Source organism: Anopheles funestus, chromosome 3RL, assembly GCF_943734845.2.
Source record: "Anopheles funestus chromosome 3RL, idAnoFuneDA-416_04, whole genome shotgun sequence".
Taxonomy (NCBI): domain Eukaryota; kingdom Metazoa; phylum Arthropoda; class Insecta; order Diptera; family Culicidae; genus Anopheles; species Anopheles funestus.
The window spans coordinates 83,514,045-83,534,618 of NC_064599.1; the positions used below are offsets into that span (position 1 = coordinate 83,514,045).

Here is a 20,574-nt window from a genome sequence, read left to right on the forward strand (position 1 = left end):
TTAGATTCGTCGTTCACAGACTCATAGCGCCGGCACGGACATGCAATCATTAGAGATAATTATGTTGTCTCCATACATATGGCTTTCACAGGTATATTTGGAACTTTAATATAATCAACAACACGAAACTTTTTTTTTAGCAAAATTCAATACTTTTGAGAGTATGAGTCTTTGGAAAAAAGGTTGTCAAAAAGAATTCAAAGTGTTTATATGGCTACATTTTCCATACCATAAATGCCAGCAAAGTTTGCTATTTTGTATTGATTGGGTTTTCCCCCAACGGCTTTTCCGCCTTCGATAGGATCTCCAAGGGTATAAAGTTTCACAAAGTGCATTTTCGTAAATCATATTACAACAGCTTCACAAAGTTTACAACCAATCAATGTCATTCGCTTTGCTGCACGCTTACGGTGTAAATCGTGTCACCTTGAAGGTTACAAAATGTCATACCAAATTCCTTTTTGTGGCGCATGGTTCAAAGAGCAGATTTTATTTTAATTAAATTTAAATTAATTCAATTATCTGCTGGATGAACGAAAGCAGTGGCCGAAATACTGCTTCCAAACAATTATTATTATTGTAATGGATTGTGAAGTGTGTAGTACCAGTACACCTGTGTGCAAAATGCAATTATGGGTATGGGTATGGGTTAAAAGGCGAAAAAGGATGTGATTTAATTCGGTTTCAGTTTCATTGTTCGTTTATAACTCTTTCCTAAAACTAAAAGCTACTACTCGATTAATTAGTTTGAAGTTCAAGCCTCAACTTCAAGCGTTGATATTGAACAATTTGCAAACTATGATAATTATCCAGCAAACAAACACAAACTTTCCGAACGTACGTCATGTGTACACTAATTACGCTATGTGCAACATAAGCGAAGAAAACAACACTCAAACAAACACAAACATTAACTAATGAGCTATGATGATGTGTCGAAAAAAGTGCCCACCCATAGAGTGCGCCATTTACTGCCACTGCTGGTTGGATAACAAATCGCAACCTAATTGATGTTAATTAATGTCGCTCAGGCGAATGGTGCTCCAGTAACCCCTCCCGTCTTTAGGCTCACATTTTTATTGATTCTTGATCGTATGCCTCGGATCAGTTCTGTGTGTACGATTGCCGGAAATTATCTCACCACTTTCATCGGGCGGGAAAAGGCAATACAGAGTGCTTTCCAACGGATATACGTATCGTGCGGAAAAATCGATGCCCTTCACTGTTCGCTGAAATGGGCACGCGGTCAGTTCGGCTACGCGAGCTATCGATTTCATGCGAAGCAGCATGACATGTGTAAACTTCCGTCAACATCGCATATCAAACTGTCAACCGTACTCGCTTACCTGCTAACTACACACCCTCGCTGCGTTAAATGGAGTACGTGCGCTTGGTTTTGCCGGCTGACACCAAATCACATGGTAGCTACAATTATGTCACAAAAGGTCATCCGCTTCGTTCTTTCTCTTTTGGAGAAAATTCACATTTGGGGAAGGTAGATGGTGCCTGATGTACAAAACGACCATTTGCCAAATGGTGGAAAACGTGTGTATCAGCTTGTCTCAATCTATCAAAGCGCGGGTATTTATCAATTCAATCAATCATTTCGTTTCCCTTGTATCATACGCGAACGAACTTGGTTGTGTTGGTGTGGGAGCGAAAGCAAATGGGTCGTGAGGAGAGAAGATTGTGCAGAAATTTCGTTATCATCTGTGAGGGGGGACTGTGAATTGATAAGTCTCATGAGCTTAGGAGTATACGTTTTCTGTTAACCGAAAGCCAAAAAAACGCACAGATATAAAGTATTCCTATATGGGAAACATAAATAACATAGCAATAACGTGAAAATTTCATAAACTTTTCCTTAATTATTTCTTTTTTATGATCTTTTAACTGATCTCTAGCAGCTGTAGATCGTAGTCTAATGGGCCAGAGAAAAGATTCCACACACTTATCTTTTCTTCTTTTGGCTTCCCTATATAGATTTTACCAATTAGATGGTTGGATTAGAAAACCCATGACCCGAAAACATGAAGTTTTGCTACATTCGAGTAGGGAAAGTTTGCACTATAGAGAATGTGTTCATTATTAGCCTTTACCCAGTGCTACGTCACGGCAAAATGCATTCAAAAACCGTTCAATCAAACATTCGCTGTTAGTTTTTGGATAAGAAAAACATCAGCCAAAGGCCACCGATCTCGAAAAGCTGGACGATAAGACGTGGCAAATACTCAAAGGAGCAGATCGTACGGATGAAATTAATTACACTCGTACGTATTACGAGAGTGAGCGTATTGGAGAGAAATCTGGAAAAGCTCCTTTCGTTTTCCGAGAAGAAAATAACCACATCGTGATTGGCATTGCAGGTAGCATAGAGAATGATGGGCTTTAGCAGGAACTTATCGTATCCGTTCAGAAGTTTTGTGGAAAATACTTCATATGCTATTGAACATTGTAGAGTGCAACAAGTTAGTGTTTCAAGTAGTTTATTGATGCATCGATTTTGGCTGTTGCTAGTTTTCTTTAGGGCTAGTTTAAAGAAACCCATTCTCTTTCTTTGCTGTGTCTTTCAGTATCTCTTTTTTAGATTTATTTTCGAACAAATAACACAGCGTTACAGTTTTTAGTAATCGTGACTACTGTACCGGTCTACCTAATTGCTAACCTTGATCATCTACAACCCTAAAGACAGTGCACCCTTTATCGCTTTGCCAGCTTCGAAGCACGAATATATTTTAGACAAAAATTCACCAGCCATTTTCAAATACTTCATTGGATTGTTTTCATAAATAGGTTCAGCCAACACACCCAATACCGCATCAGCATTTACGTTTGCTCGCAAAAACGTTTGGTATCCGCGCTCCGTGGTAATTCTGATTGGTGTATTGGTCCCTTCATCTGGAACATAATGAAAGGATGATACAAGAAGAATTAGAAAATTGAAACTACTTAAGGTTCGCATGATTTTTGCATGAAGTTAGCGAACCGACAGTCTAGCAAGAAAATGAAAGTCCATTCATGATACACCAATACAAGACAATGGTCACATTTTGCAGGAAGCGTAATAATCTTCATATGCAGCAAAAATGTTCGTTTCGACTGTTAAATGAAATCAATTGTTCTATTCTTTCTACTGAGTGAACGACATCCGCACAATAGAATTATGAATGACGATTCTTCCGCACGCTAACCGTACCGCGACGATGATTTAATTTGCCGACTACACATACGAACCGACGGTTCAAAGAGTCACAGTTCTTTATCGGACAACGGAAAAACACCTCCGACAGTTCTTCGGTACGCCGTCCGTACGGCGACAGTTCAACGTGAGAATGATTCAGTTTGCTGACTACAGGACACTGAACGAACTGGACCCGCACTCAATCCTTTGAAGGAACCGTTTTTCCCATCTCTAGTTGCTCACCTAACCAACAGATGTGGTATCGCACTGTTTCAGTAATGGGACTGTCATGTTTTATGAACCAGTCTAGCTCCTCATAATCTCGAACCATTGATGCTCTATCCACTTTCAAGGTGTGACACTTTTCGCCACTCTTAATGTGTATTGTTAAAGATTCTAAATTTGGCATTTTGAGTTAAATAGCCAGTCAATCGATCCCTACAAACTATGCAACGAAAACCTCCTTCAAGCAAAAACACACTTTATAGCACGTGAAATAATCACCAGTAGCTGATAATAAACATCGCCTTATTAGCTGGATGAACGACGCTACACTGTTCTCAATTCGCCATACAATGTAAGATTAAACCCGACTATGTTTCTCCAGAGTTACGTTACGTACCGAAATGAACAGAATGAAACAATAATGCTCGTTTGCAAAAGATAAGAGTTTTTGTTTTTGTTGTTTAACAAAAAAAGGTTAGTTCGTCTGTGATGTAATTTATTGTATGTTTTTCGTTTGTTATCTTTAGGTTCTTTATTGTTTATGTACAGATATTCTTATAGGCTGTATATTTAAGTTTTTCGGTAATACGTCAAAAAGCCATTATTTTAACATGTAAACAAAAATTTTGGTTTAAATAACATGCTTTTGTAGTTTATAAGTCCATATTACTAGGCCATTTGATAGACGCAAACATTTGCCAAAACTTATTTAAAAAGGGCACCGTTATCACTGTAAGCCTAGCATCAGCATTTGCATTTGCTCGCAAAAACGTTTGATATCCTCGTTCTGTGGTAATTCTGATTTTTGTTTTCTTTGCATCTGAAAATAAACAAACGAAATTACATAAACTTTTGGCACCCATTCAAAGAAGTTACAAACAGTCCACCATTTTAACTCTCATTTGTCGGATGACAAATACATTATGACGTTTCTCACCTAACCAAAAGGTATAATATTTAACCGGCTCCAGAATTGTACTATTATATTTACAGAACAACAGCAGCTCCTCATAATGGTCAATGATTGCTAATCTATCCGCCTGCAAGGTGTATTTTTCATTCATATGGACAATAGTTATCGTTAAAGATTTCAAACCGTGTTTGCTTTGCAACATTTCGCCAACAATAGCAAATTATTTTGTCACAATTTATTGCAAAGAAGTTTCGGTCGGCAAAATTCGGCCCGTCAGCTAATATTACTCGACTCGATAGTAAATGTTGGTAGGACTCACAAAGATCACAAGTTGTGACCACTACATCACCAGAAATGAATTCTCTGTGATTGAACGTCGAATTCAACTGTGCAGCATTTTTATCGCATTCTCTTTTATCGCACTTACTGCTTATACATTCCTTGTCAGTGTATGGTCCGCTACTTGCAATCGTTTTTGTTATCAGGTTTCTTTCCGGAAAAGTATCTGGACCAATATGAAGCATTAAAAAATGATAATCATATTATCAGACGAAATGAGTGGTCGGTTGATTGTTCACAGGTTGTATGTGCAACAGATTTGGGATAACGACTATACGATAGATTGGCTTTAGTATTAGTGTATTAAACGCCCTATCTTTTAATGCCAATTATTTTATGTACTGACCGATTAGATACCTTTCGAATGGTTTAGCAAACTTGTTTGTACCTCCTCGTCGCTAATCGTTTGTTATGAATGAATGAATGAATGAATGATACAATTTCTAGAGCTAACAGAGTTTTATAACTACTTCGTAAATAATTTCAATGAAAGTGAAGAACAAAGCATCTAGATGTTAGTTGCAAATAATATGTTTGATTGTAGTTTTGATACATTATGGAACAAATGGAACATGTTATATCGTTTAACATGATTGAAACTACTAAATAGTGACAATATTTATTGAAGCGATCATAACTCCAGATGCGATACCCGCCACTTGATTAGTAGATGAAATTTTAAAACATATCTTTTCTCAATTACATTTAATCAAATATGAAACATTTTGTATTTATCATTACTTTGCTAATGGAGTTAAATGCATATACAATCTCCTCGTTCCAAACATATTTCCTGCCGATTGGAAAATGCACCAATTATTCAGAGCGCTCATTGTGTGATTTAACATTTTGGCCAAAATCAAACAGTGCGAAGTGAGTTCCCAGTTATACAGTCATTAACATTCTCCCATTTCAGTGATCCGATCCCTCTCAACCACACCCCATTTCACCATTCAAACACACGCACACACAACTGCAAAAAATGACGTACGGACGGAAATCCCACAACGCTTTCATGGAGGAATATCGCAACTTATCCGCTGTGCTGCACATTGCATACCTTTACGCACTTAACACGATCCGCTCGATGTCGGTCGATAAGGATACGGGGAACTGCTACATAATGGAATAACATTTGTTTCAATCAATACGTAATTTACCATGATCGGTTATTCCCTCCGGTTGGTGTTCGGCTCTCGTTTCCCTCCGCAGCGGACTTTTCCAGCATAATTTTCCTATCCACACTTTGGGGTATCTGTTATTTTTTTTTTCATTCAACTGTCCTCTCACACTGCAACACTGCACCACTCGATATGAAAGACCGTTTCAATGGGTAATTAGATTTTAATTGAAATTATTCGCAACAGTGTTCCTACAGCCGGCAGACGTTTTGTCAGTGTACGGAAACTGATCCCTTCAGTGGTACTCAGACGTGATCGTTAAAGGCTGCGCTTGATAGGAAATGACGTCAACCTGTATAGCTAATTTTCATCTCTTCCTGTGCGCTTGTGTTTGTTCCAATCACAGCAAGTGGTGGAAGCTTATGATTAGCTATTAAAAATGTACCGTGCTAAAGCACGTTGCACATGATACGATCTCGAGCGTTGTTCACTTCCAGGTAGTTTGGTCTAAAAGCGTTTCATATCCTTTATTTTTAGATAGGTTTTCCATTCTATCTGTATTATTTTGTATAATTTTACAATGTTGGTGCTAATATCACGACTCATGTAAAAAAATATTTTAAAATAGGACGGAAAGTTTTAATTTTTCGTGAAGACGTTTCTTTAATAAGACATAATTTAACATTTGACACTTATAACATTTTTAAATTATATTACATGTATAGCTGATACATCAAACTATTACCCTCCAACATTGAGTACTTTTTCAATACTCTACGAAAATTATATTCATTGCCTTTCTCACTCCATGAACCACGAACAACTAATCGTTAAAAGAAAGGCAACAAAAAACGTCCCTGACGGACTTTCACACTTCGAGTTTAGTTTTGAACTAGAATCTAGCTTTGAAGTGCATTTTTACCCTTTTTCTTGTCCCAGCTTCATGAGAAATATCCGAAAGCACAACCTCTAATTTCCAATAACTGTCATCATTGAAAGTTTCCCAACATAACTTCAACGACTGCACAGCTTCTTGCTGCCGGACAGTGGGAATGGAGAGAAAGTGGTATTTCTTTATCGTCTGTTTTAAACCCAAACTGTGGTTCTCAAGCATACGTATGTCGCATGTAAAAATAGACGAAAAAGATTAACTTACTACCATTTTTCGACATCATTCGCCTGCGAACGTCGTAAAACTCTGTTTGGCAGTACGCCAATTTCGGAAAAGTGAAATGTTTAGCAAAGAATGGAGTTGTGGAACGGAGCAAAGAAATTGCATCATGGGTGGAATGATTCCCGTAATCATGGAATCGAAGTCCCGTTTTGTTGCGCGTTGCGTTTTTCGCTTTGTGGTCGAAATAAAATCGATTAAAGATTTTGGTTGGCAACTGTAACAGGTTTGGAAGTTTCTTAACCAACTTTTGCATTCACAATGGTTTATGTTACGAGTGTAAATTAATTTGCAATAACGTATGCATTCAAAATGGACCGATTTCGGTGAGGGAAAGGAACAATAGCCTCAGAAAAGGTCATTTAAAAAAATATTAAAATTTGGCTCAAATAGTTCGTGTCATTGGCGGTTGATTGACCCTGCGATTTGGCATTAGTTCTTCACACTTTTCAAGGGTCTGTTTCACACGCAAGGAGAGAAATTCAGCGATTTACAAAATTTCTTCCACACGTGCACTTGAACGTGCGTTGTAACGGCCACGTTGTCGAAAATTGAAATTTCATCGAGATTTTCAAAATTTCTTTTACAGCGAATGTGCTGAAATATTTCATGCAATCGTTTCTCAATGCAGTCGCATGCATTGCTTTGAAATATTTCAATTGCGCCATAGATGGCGCTATGTTCGCAAAGAGGAACAAATTGAATGCATTTTCTTTCGCCATCACAAACGCATCGCTGCCGAAAATAAAATGTAATTTTTATAAACATTTTTGTTTAAAGTGCTGATAATTGCTCCACACAATCATCTTATCTTCTAAAGTGTATTGTAACAAAACAAACGTTTTAAGCAAAACATGTAACCTACTGTAAAATGCAACGCTGTACAAATACACAAACACTACTAGCGAACTGCATCAGGAACAGGAAGACCAATTGGTAGTGGTTACATTTTCTTATCTGGTGCGTTACTATACGGTCCAAGTCTTACTTATTTCATCGCCGTCCAAGCAAAAGTCTGCTCCAGCTGATAAGTAGAAAGCAACAGAAAACACGCATTTGATGAGATTCAGTCGAATTCCCACCGACGGTACGCCTGGATGCATTCGATCGAGCTTACGAAGAAGACGGTCAGTTGTTTTGTTTTACCACTCGGTTCAAATTGCATCGCAAGCGTGTGTACTGTGTGCCATCGGAAGCGAACTACATCAAACTAGTGAGAAATGGCAAATTAAATTATCGCAAATGCTGCGATTGCCAGCGTTTAGAGTGTTGGTGTCATCCGCGTGGTAGTTTAAACGATCAATCCCACATCTAAACAGCACCAGGTTGTTACGACGAACCTGAAAAATCGACAATATAGAAATATTCTTGGTGTCTTTCTTAAGTGTCTTTCTATATACATTTACATCCCCCGCGTCTAGTGTACGGTGCTAATTGTAACATTCTACTACAAGTGTAACTCGCATTATTTGTTTTCAGTAATGGACACGGTTGCAAAAGTGTCACAGTGGGTTGCAATAGTGAAGGCGCTCGTTACGAGGGTACTACGGCGTGTCCGACGGCGCATAAATCGTCGCAACTATTACCGAATTTCCCCGCTGGACGATGGCAACATATGGAGTAAGTACAAACCATTTCTACGTTTTGACACCATTTAGATGTTTACACCATTTTTACCCTAAAGCTGTGAACCATTTACTTGGTTATAATATCCACACGTACAGCGAAAGTGGGCAAGTGATGGTGCTTTGCGTGTGCTGTTATTTTTAATTTAATCTTCATCGTTTCAAATGAAACCGGGAAAAAACGGAGCTAGCGATAAGTTGAGAAGAGACAGAGAGAAAGAGAGAGAGAGAGTTTGAAAGAGCGCAAGCGCTTTATTCGCCGGTTTTATGCTGTACCGAGCTGCAAAGCAAAACAAAATCAGCTGATTACTATTTTACTCATGCCTTAGCAGTATCGCCAAACACGTTTGGCTCGGTCTCGCATCACAGGGTGATACATACTGCAGCGCACAACAGCTGACGAATAAATGTGCCAAATTGTTGTAATAATGCTGTTTGTAAACATTTTTTATTTTTCAATTATTTGGTCGGTAAATCGGTCAATATTCTTTTATTGAAAATGTTTTTTAATGTTTGCATAACTTCGTTTGATGGAAACGAAGCAAAAGAACGCCGAATGAACGTCACCGTGACAACCGAAACGAGCTTTGGCGGGAATTTTTTTTCTCCTATTGCAAAGCCACTTGCTCTGAAGCGAATTACTATGAAAACGAAGAGCTTTTAGTGTAGTTTTATTGAAAGTTTAGTGGATGGCCGATAGCATAGCCTTAAAAAGTATTGAAGCCTACCCTAGTAACTAACTTTAACATAAAGCATCGGCTAATAACTTTGTTGTTCTGTATAAGTTGTTCTGTTCGTAGAATAATGAAGTTTCAGCCCTAGTAAAAGCTCATTAGCTCCATAGTTGAGGAGGTGGAAGCTTACTATTGTTAGCAACTCATTGAAGATCACAAATATTTAATCTGGCCAACAAATATTGGGTATCAATATATCCGATTTAAAGCTTTCTTATGAACACACATTCAGCTTTTTTACGTCTATCGGCAAGAAACATATCCGATAATAATGGAGTCAAGAATGTTATTTGCTTGATGGAATGTGTCATTCAAATTCGAGTTCCCGAACATTTATCAATTAATCAATAAAACGCCTTTAAGAAACCTTCAATCATTGCATCAAAGCTGCCGATCGATTGCTGTTGTGCTTCTCGAAAGGTATTATATTTTTAAATGTTCCGTCTTGATGGAAATTTCTATAATTCACATCCGAAACGCAAGCAACCCAACGATATCTCGTGTGCTTACATTCGATGTAGCGTGACGTACCGAACCGTTCGTTTTGGAACGCCCTTGATTTCCGCCCTTAAAGCCGGTAGACACAAAATCAATGCACACCCGCAACCAATCGTAAATAGTCCATACATTTCGTGAGTCAAAATAAGTGAGAAAAATAATCGTTAGCAAAGGAAAACTTCGTACTATTTGTCAGTCAACGTTTTATGCGGATGGGTTGGGATTATTTGTAGTAGCTGGAACACGCGTATGCCACGAGAAAAATGTTTCCAAAATGCCACTTATATCTTTTCGATAAATAGTTTCGTGTGGAGAAGTTTTGTATTACTGTTTAGAGGAGTAATACCTTAGAACGTGCGTGCGTTGCTGCAAGGACAGAAGCAATTGTAAATGTATGTACCTTCCGTTACAATCATCTTATTGGAAAATTATAGCTTCTGAAAACGTATCATTAAATTCACATTTGACTAAGCAACACATTAATCTACATTAGAGTAGCTACACACCGTCAGCTTATCTTGCCTCTTCGTTTACATTACACAGCCAGCAGAGCACACATTCGGCATACAATGTTGAAGCCGCACGCGTTCTCCTCCCGAATAAACACAATATAACTGGTGAGCCATAAAAATATCGCACCCAAACATGCTGCCCGTTGCATAAAAGTGCTACAAAGTAGACGTATTCTAACGCTGCCACAATGTATTCCAGTACCTGGCAATGAACCCTGCCCGCTCACAATCGTCAGCATAATGACGACCTACGCCACACACTAGCCTCAGTGAGTCACCTGCACTCAGTACCATCCACGAGGTGCAAGTTGCGTGTAGCATGCATTATTACTTACCCGATCATAAAACTAAAGTGACAATGACACACTCTCGTGCTGTGTGCCGCAAAAAGGGGAGTCATGATGTGCAAAAATCCGAAAAAGGGGGAAAAAAGCGGAAAATCTCATCCCTGGCATCGCAAGTATTAAAACATTGCCAATGCCAACAAAGCTCATCAGTCTGCTGGAGCTAACAGAATTGACTAAATAACCTGCCTGTCAGCTAACAACGTCTCGGGCATTAGACACTACCAGTACGAAAGTTGTGACAGCTTCGGGAAACAGATCCATTAGATTGTCTGAATTCTGAAGACAAAAAAAACATCACCCTTTTCCTTTTTTTTTGTTCATTTCATTTTACCTTGCCTTTATTAACGTTCCACTAACCAGGTAGGAAACACTAAGGTGTGCCTTGTTTTACTAGAAATTTTCCCTAACCAAGCCTAGCCGGAACATTGGCTAACCAACAAGAATACAAAAAAAGGTGTGCCATTATCAAAAGACCATCCTTGCCGGCCATTAACTCGCGACCATTAAACCGGTTGATGGGTGCATTTCACCAGCTTGGAGCCTCGAAAAGCGACAAAAAACCACTCTCCCACCTTCAATCTGACCACAAACCCACGGATAGACCTGTCATCTCGACTGACAGCTTTGATCCTGTGGGAAATGGGGCCGTCTGGTTTGCGCCCTCTGATACAACGGCGTGGACAACGATATCGATTACCTCCGACATTGTGTTTGATTATTTCTTCCCGGTTTTCCGTGATTTGATTACACCTGGTGCCGTGCGTGCGTGACACAAAGCGATGATGAAGCTTAGTCCAACCACCAACCGATTGGGGAAAACCACCGCGTTATCACCCTGGGCTGTGCTGCACGCTGCTGTCGGTGTGATGAAATTGGGCTAAATCTCGTCCGATTAAAGTGTCACCAACACGGCGTTACTGTTTGCAATCAAATAGGTAAGAAAAGTTATGAAGTCATGAATGTTTCCCTTTATGCGAACGTGTTTTTTCACTTCAAGATTTTGCGAGATTGGTTGTCCAGTGTCGGTGTAATGGCATGATCAGTCCACCAAAGGTTAGCGATTCTGATTCGTTACTGGGCAGTATGTTCATCCTACAACTCGAATATCTCTTCCAATTTCCATTTTCTCTGATTGATTTTTTAAATTTTCTTTATGTATATAAAATCCCTCCTAGGGGGATTAAGCTACAACACAGTGCCGAAGAATTTGCTCCAACTTTTAGCATTCAATCGCCAAATATTTGTGTCGTAAATCCGGTCACTAATCGTGATCATTCTAAACGCACCCTCAAATACCGGAATTAAACAATCTCGTGTCCAAATCCTCTTTTCGTTCCTCGATACACACGAAACAATCCGGCAAAAGACGCACGGAAAACGCTTCCCACCCTTCCGATCATTATCGCGTTAACATATTGCGCTTTTTATGACCTAGAATGCCAAGCATCGGAAGGGGAAAACTCTGGTGCTTCCACGCGCCTCCGAAGGCCCCTTTCGCAGGCGTTTGATAACGGATCCGTTGATGTGAAAGCTTTCATTTCGCTAATCGATTCCGCTAACCACCAGCACTGAAACGACACTCGCTGTTGGAATGATTTTTCCAACACTTTTTTACTCCTTCATTTCATTTCATTTCATTAGGAGCACTTTGAGAATGAGAGATGAGAAAGGAACGTGAGAGATGAGAAAAAATGTTTCGAAAAAAATAAACATTCCCTGCTGGATGTATTCATCTAATCCAGTTGCCTCTAGGGGATGAAAAAGCTATCATTTAATTGCCGCATGAAAACAAACTTTTTCTACACACACAGTCCGTGGTTTTTTTTCTTGTACAGTACCCAAGCATCACACCACGTGACAGTTTAAGCTGCACCGTGAGCAAAATGCAATTTATATTATACCGCTTTATGGGTGCATTTGTTTTAAGCGCAGTGAGGGAGTGTGTTGGTTGGTTGGTTTTGTTTATTGTTTCACCACCATTCTACTAGCTGTAGGAGCAGACAGCCCGAAAGTTTAGTCATTTGTCGTGACCTTATCTCGCTGCAGGAGTGCATTAAACAGCTTCCAAAGGGTGTACACGTTGGGAGAAAAATAGCTCAGCACATAAAAGCGCATCAGGGTGTGTGAGTTTATCCTTGCGATATTGTTTTCGAAAACTGGCTCACCATACCGAACGGCAAGGATCACGGCTCTCTTGCGTACGGTTCGCTTGTTCTGTTTCTTCTTAAAGCTGGTTTTAAAGTGAATCTAACATCGGACGGTACAAAAAAAAGAATAAACATATCGAATCACCATTTTAAGCATATATTTTCTGCTGACAATCGTATACATGCATAATTTATAGTTCGTTGAATGTTCTCCAAATGTGGAGTGAGCGAAGCTCATCTAAACCAATACGAAAAACGGCTTTAAATCCTAGACCCCAAAAACCGCCGCCAGCAAGACGGTTTCGGTGCGGTAGTTTAATGTTTATTGAGGCTGTTTCGGGGCGCACATTCTTTCAAAGGGATGCTTCCCTTTAATCCCACCACCATTTTGGGACAAGATTTATCTAGCATCCTTTCGTTTTGCATAATCTTTTTTAAGGGCTTTCGTCCTCAACATAAGTGTTCTCCCTTTTTGTTGATGCTTGAGGGGAAAATTGTATTTTTTATACGTTTAATACAAGCTCATATTTTTTTGTACATAAAATGAAAAATTTTTATTCAATGCTATTATTCCATTTTATCAATTTTAAAACAGTTTTCACATTTCTAAATCACCCTTGGCAACGAAACAACACTTGCGTGCACTGTGAACATCTGTGTACCAGAGTCATTTTTTAATTAATTTTCTATTTCATCACCACCTAATGGTATAAATATTTACTCATCAAACCATCTCCCCAACCGGGGGGCACCGACTGCCATTCGATGGAGGCGCATGGTGCCCGTCGACCAACTAGAACTGTGGGAGGTACACCTTACGTACTGCCCACTACCCATGCACTGGGGCCTATCACCCTCGAGCTACGAGGCAAAATAAAATTGTCTATTATTCATCATTTCCGGCAATGATCTGGTGTGGCTGAGCATGTGCTACACCGTGAATCACAAGATGCGGCCGGGTAAAGTGCAATCGCCGAGAGTCGTAAAGGCGGCCGTCATAAAATGCTTTCGTCCTCGTGGCGTCGTTGGTGGACGCTTGGTAGAACTGTACGGAGCAAGCAGAAGCACAGTTTGTCCACTCGTTGGTGCAGGCTAGCGGGTGTGTATGAGCTTTGTGCGTGCTTTTTGCTGCTAGTCTTGCCGCCAACTCCACGTGCTGCTGACATTAAAAAAATACTTTCCAAATCGAGCCTTTACTGCCCACAGGGTTTTCGGAGGCGCACGAAGAGAGAGAGAGAGAACGAAGAAATACCTTAAGCTAAAGGAATATAATACCAGCTGAATGACTTCAAACACCATCCTGTTCTAAGGGATAAATATACCCACCAATCTACAAACACAAACGCAATTTTGCTCGAGGGAGTTAAAGGGACTTTCCCAATTAACGTACAGCTCCACTTACACAGAGACCCCTCCGGGAAGGCACCACCACGTAACGACGTTATGATAATCAACTTCATTCAAGTTAAAGCTGCTCAATGAAGGCACCCGTTAGTCTTGACTCGAGGAACACGCTACCATTGTGTGTGTGTGTGTGTTTTTTTTTTCATTTTGTTTTGTTTTTGGGGCGATGAATGTTTGCCGTTCCAAAATTGGATGTGTACCCAATGAGTGCCATTTTGTGGCTAAAAGGGCCTACGGCGATGTGGCTAATGCTCGCCTTCACCGACTGGTAAAAAGTGGTGTACAAACGATATATACGGAAAATTACTTTAATATGTATTTTTGTCTGTTTTTTACTCTGAACTTGTTTCCTAAATATGTTCGATTTGTTTTTAATCAGTAAGCAAGTTGATACATGAAAAAAATGTGCAGCGATACGTATCATTTTTATTTGTATTTTCTTTCTCTTTACTTCCTAATCTGCGTATAGCGTATTTTACATTCCATTTCATTCTGTTACGAAAATGTAAAACAAACATTACAAACTTGTAACTCTTACTTACGCTCTGGTAAGCGTTTTATCCGTGGTGTGAAAAGCCTTTTCATAAAAAAAACGCAAGCCGCATAACGGCATCTCATATCCAACTGAAAAGGAATTCTCGTGTTCAGGCAGCTTTAAAAAAATTAAACAAGAAAAGCGAACACAAGCCCGCAAAACGTGGAACGTGGAAAATCCTATCCTGAATTGACGATATAAACAAAAATAAGTCCTTCCCACTGCAACTCGCAACCCTCGCACTGCCGAGAAAGGTTTACGGCGTCCTTCGACAGGGCCCCGATTTCAAACCAAACCACGTGGAGCAGCTTATGTGTGACCGTCGGGTCGGTTTTCTTCCTTTTTCGGTTCCGGTTGGATTTCCCTTCGCACGTATGCGAATGCTTCGGAATGGGAAAAAATGGGAGAAACGAGCACAAAACAGTGCAGTGACATGATGCCCAAGCAACCGAGCAACGAGAAGCACATCGCGTCCGAGTTTACCCCGGCGACTTTTCTGTGTCAAATTGAGGGCGGTTAGGCTCGGCTCCCGGTTTTTTTTTGCAAGATCGAAGACAACCGCACCGCGTACCGTACCGTGCCACAACGCAAGGACGAACAGGACGAAGCAGCAAACGCCAAACAGAACCGTGTGGAGGTCGATTCGCCGGACGGTTCGGATGCCGAATGCCAACAACTCGAACGAACGGGCGCACATACACTCTCGCACGTACCTGTCGGGAGTTCGGTTTTCGGCATCGCTTTTGAACGCAGGGACGAACAGCAAGATCAGTTGCCGCAGGAAGCTCGGCCCGTGACAATCGAACAATCACGCACTCTCTGAACAGTGGCTGGGAAAAAGGCCCCGGGAAAACCGGGAAATTCATAACGTGGTTTGTTCCTTCGAAATCGTAGAAAAAGGTGGCAAATTCTCAATCACTATCGAACCTCGTGTGGGAGTGTGTGGTTGATAAAAGACACGTAAGAAAAACATTCTACATCTAGCACAATGTGAGAAGAATATTTTCTTCTTCTTATACTGATAAAAATTGATAACAACAACACAACAAATCCCAAACAAACCGAACCGATACGCCACCTAAAGTGCCCCGCCGTGAAAGGAAAAGCTACTGATAAGTTAACAGCATTAACACTTCCCCCTGCGAAAGGAAGGATATTGAGAGTAATTTATAAACACATCGTGGCCTCGCTTCGACCGCAATTCGTAATGGGTGTTCCATGTGCTAAGCTTAAAGGATGCGAATGAAAAATAATGTCCTTCCTGACGGTGGATGGCAAACGGTGAAAAATGGTCGCTAGCGTCCACGTGTGTGTCCACGTGAAGATGTGTTTCTGTAGCTGTGCTGAATTGTGTTTATGCGTGTGAAGTGTTTGAAGGTGTGTAACGTGTTTAGACGCATAAGAGAACCTGTTAATAGATTTAAGATATTCATCACGACCAATAGGACTTTTACTGATCATCCTCATTTATTTTCAACGTCCATAGTACTATTAAAGAGTATTTTATGTTTTTAGAGTATTTTTTAACCTCATTTGCAATACTAATGGACGTTTCCAGGGATAAAGACTAAAGCCAGATTCTCTTTAAATCTTTTCAATTTCACACGTGTTTGGTGCAAAACTGATTCTTCCATTTGCACCAAAGTGAACGAAGCATCTTCATATTGGTTCACGTTGGCCTAGTATAAACAAGACCCTTCACTATCGTCGTTCCCTTCTGGTTTGCACTCGTTTTATTCACCTTCTGAACTTGTGCAGCGTACAAAACGCCGTCCGTAAGGATCGGGTGAAGTTATTTTCGTATTGTCCTCCTCCACACCGATCAAACCACCGACACACAGCCAAACCCGCTTTCATCGACGGGTTTGTCTCGCAGGAATTCATATTGAACCGTTACTAGGCCCCGATCGTTTCGCTTATTCCAACCGCGTTGTACCAGCATCATCGGCTTACTTTTCTTTTTGGCGCGCAATAAAGCAAATCACCTACTGTGGTCGGTCGGTAATATTTTGCGCCAATTGTAAACCATTTGGCACGTGCTTGCACGGCAATAGTAAATACGCCAACATTCCATCGTAAAATTTCCACAAGCATGACCGTGAACGGACGATGGGTTTGAGAGTGCAGCTAGGGATGAATCTGTTGCCTGCACCCGTTTTTGTCGAGCCGGCAGCAAATGCAGCTCGTGAAGTGTGTCAATGTTCGGAATGATTGACGGCGAACCGAACGAACCATTGGCTGTTAATGAGGTCAGCAAAATACATTTTTCCCTTGGTGTGTATACAGGTGGTAGAATTAATGTTGGGCTTTTGCAGGATTAATAACATTCTTCTAATTTGCGCAAAATTATTTAGTAATGTCCAATGTTTAACTAAAACTTCTTCAATCGATTGATAAGTTTGAAAAGCGAATGTCATCTTCACCAAACTTCGGGTCCAATTTTACTGCTTTCTGTTGGTTAAAACGTGTACATAAATTGTTTCAAGCCGTCCGTGTACATAACACTGGCCAATTTATTATCCACTTCCACTGGCACGTTTCATCGCACGGTTTATCGAAACAAAATCCCCTTTCATGTTCCATCCCATCCTACCGCAATACCGATATTGATCGTAACCTAAGCATTGGTCCTTCGTCTTCTATGTCTACAGTGTCCTTTGAAAGCAGTTTAGGTAGCAAAAACAAAACTCACACTCACAAAATTATGATTTTGGTATTCTATGTTATTTATTTAGCATAAATACAAACCATCCGGAAACATAATCCCACCGCCAAAGGGAGTAAATAAGATTGTAATGAACTGCGCTTCCCACGGTTGGTTGTAGGACCATTTATTCAAATGAATAGCTCATGTTACGGTCTTCCCAAAGGCAATGAGAAACGGATTAGCTTTGTTTAGGAAAAACAAAGCAAAATGTCACATATATGATGCTAAAGCAGGATGGTTTTGATCTACTATTTATCAATTTTATGTTTTCTTTTTTAAATATTTATTGCCATTTAAAAGATAATCAAAATTTAATGATTCCCCTGATCATCTTGTTGTCTTTATTGGAGGCTTCTTTCGCTGCCATTTGCGGCTTCTTATTACTTTGTTCACGTGATATCTTGTTTGTGCATACGACAACATCTGTATTTTTTTTATTAGATATGTCCATTTGTCATGGAACACTTTATATAAAAAAAAGTTATTAACAGAAAAAAATATTAAGGTAGTACAAAACTGTCAACTGCCAGAATTAGCCAACAAAAGGGAATAAAATTGTTTTTAATAAACATCCGTTTTTTCTTTTATTAATTTTTGTGTGAGTGTTTTTTTAGTGCTACTATGTTCCCAATAATATGTTCGCTTTTCATTATGTATGGTAAAAACGCACAAGCATACGGACTCAAGCATCGTTTTCCACCACGCTAATGGTTCACGGTGTCGCGTTAATGTGTGCGGATGGTGGAAAATTTAACGATTCTTAGTCACACTTCGTTATTTCTTCCTTTATATTTGCTTCAAAAGTTTCACGCATTTCACCCCGAGGTTTGGTTGAACAGCGAAGCAAATCATTCCACCGGATACAGTGAAACACACTCCGTACGAAGGACTTCGTTTTTACTTTTTACTTTAACTCACCGCACACCACCACCAACAACAACAACAACAAAAACATTCCGGAATGCGAGCTTTTGGCTTCCGGCCGAACAAAGTGTTACGCGATTTTATTGGTTTTTATTTTTTGTTGACCAAAAACCGTGCCAACCGGCCAAATGGTTGGAAAAAGTGTAGTGGCCAGGCAGGAGATATTTATTGAGGCGATTGGTTGAGTTTTCCGTGTTATGGTTTCTTTCATTGTGTGTGTGTGTGGTTGTGTAAAGGAAATTATTATGCTTGTTAATACCTCCGCAGCAGGACATAAATTCGATCTAATTATCGATGACCTGTCAAGTATGTTGTGTTTTATTTGTATTTTATACTTCCAGCGCAAGTTGTACATTGCTTTTATATTGTTTTGTGAAGTTTTAAGTACCATTCAACATACAATTTTGATTTGGTTAAAGTGTCATTAACTTTGTGGTTGTTCCAGTACACTTTTATAATGTAAAACATGAAAAAAGCTAAGGTCGTAAACGTTATAGATTAACAACAAAATGATTGAATAGTTAAAAAAATCCGTCATAAGCGAGCGAGCGTTGAGAAGAATAAAGTATCAAAGTGCATTTCAAACAAGTATCAGTTTCTCACTGCCTTTAAGATAACGCAATACATACATGGAAAACGTGTTCAAAAAACTTCCTCCAAGTCATCCAACAAAAATGTGTCACATCGCAAACACTTCCCCAAACCGAAACCGCCTTTCCGAACCAGAGCCGCCCCGATCTGGTCACTTCCGGATGCGTGCTGTCATGCATTACGCCACACGAGCTACTAGCGCAGTCGAATTAACCCACTGAACACTCACCGACCGGATGTGGAATCGGTACGGGTCGGTGCAGCAAACAAGCCAGCAAACGGAAGCAGAACGAACAGTGGTGCAAAGTGTGCAGTGTAAAAGATGCGAAAGAGCCAGAACAGCCTATCGCCGATTGCGATCCTACCGAATACACCGCCACCGGCGCGAATCTTCGCCCAACCGGAAACACCAACCACCCCCCTAACGGATGGCACTCTTTCACCAACCACCGACCCGTCGTGTGGGGCACCGGTGGTGGTGGAACTGCCGACCCCACTCGCCCGACCGTCCTCAATTCGCAGTGCTTCCGGTTCCGGGCCGCAGTTGCGCTTCAGCAACCTGCTCGATCCGGGTGACATTACGCCCATCACCTCACCGCTGCCAAGCGTCACGTCCGGTCTGGCGGATGGATCGATCTACACGATCTTTGGTGCGGAAAGTGCGACCAATCCGACCGGTAACCGGCGCCGTAGCTCGCTGTTCCTGTCCAACAGTGCCAGCAATGGTAGTGCCACCAGTGCCACTCCGGCATCGGCGGGCGGTTTACTGCCAACGGTCACGAACGGATCGGTTGTGAACTGTAGCAGTATTAGCACGAGCCTCAGCCAGCCCCCGGGGGCTACCAGTGTCAGTGCCTCGAATGCCAACAGTGCCAGCGGGAAGTCACGCTCCCGTCGTTCATCGGAGCTGTCGCAGCAGAACTCGATGAAGTCGCATGCGTCCGTCAGTAGCAGCTCGCGCAAACGTAGCTCGCAGGCTCACATCGAGCTGAATGGGCCACCGATACGCGATCGACCACGATGTCTCAAATCTTCGTTCTTGCGCCGCAAATGCAAAGAGTATGCAGGTAAGTGAAGTATGAGACGGAATTGCAGTGGGATGCTAAAACATAAATAACATGAAAAAAGGATGATCGAAGGTACGAGTTTATACGATTATCATGAAGACTACATACACATGGTTTTTAAACTCAACATCTTTAGACTGACTTTCTGACTTCCTTCAAAATGGTTAGCAACGAATTGCTTAAAAAAGCACATCCTTTACCAGGAAAATTAAACTTCCTTAAAATCATGGAACCACAACCAAAAGTGATTCTCATTCTTCCGTTAAAAGGACTTCTTAACTAACGGCACACAAAATTATACGTGTGACATAGTGTGACACACTTGTTTGCTCCGTTTTGACGCATTAATAAACTCGTATGTACTAGAACCTCATAAACCTTCTGAGTGGACAGAGGGTGATACCTTTTTGTCCTATCTGTGTACCGTTTTCGTCGACTTTCCCAGTTAAAGCCGACCACCGTATCTCTGGTCTGGACGCAAGTCTGATAAGAAATCGTCTGTTGGCGAGAAAATCTTACTCAAAACGAAAGCG

General features: G+C 40.6%; 2 protein-coding genes across 11 annotated transcripts in view; one reads left to right on the forward strand and one right to left on the reverse strand.

The window, feature by feature from the left end:
* Positions 1-1,946: 1,946 nt before the first annotated feature.
* Positions 1,947-3,873, reverse strand: LOC125770592 (uncharacterized). The gene is made up of 2 exons (XM_049440354.1): positions 3,425-3,873; positions 1,947-2,898 (listed from the first exon to the last, which is right to left on the reverse strand). The coding sequence occupies exons 1-2, from the start codon at positions 3,588-3,590 to the stop codon at positions 2,675-2,677; spliced, it is 390 nt and encodes a 129-aa protein (XP_049296311.1). The 5' UTR covers positions 3,591-3,873; the 3' UTR covers positions 1,947-2,674.
* Positions 3,874-7,907: 4,034 nt separating this feature from the next.
* The window catches only part of LOC125770600 (probable phospholipid-transporting ATPase IA), a 61,222-nt gene continuing 48,555 nt past the window's right edge, over positions 7,908-20,574 (forward strand). For 5 of the 10 annotated variants that reach the window (XR_007419229.1, XM_049440383.1, XM_049440386.1 and 2 more), the window contains exon 1: positions 18,920-20,041. Coding sequence is in view for 8 of the 10 variants with exons in the window: in XM_049440383.1 (XP_049296340.1) it covers positions 19,297-20,041 (745 nt within the window). In the remaining 2 variants the exon portion in view is untranslated. Of the gene's footprint in view, positions 8,276-8,371; positions 8,571-15,651; positions 16,130-18,919; positions 20,042-20,574 lie in introns of those variants that run through there. The other 5 variants (XM_049440381.1, XM_049440382.1, XM_049440387.1 and 2 more) reach the window with 4 other exon arrangements.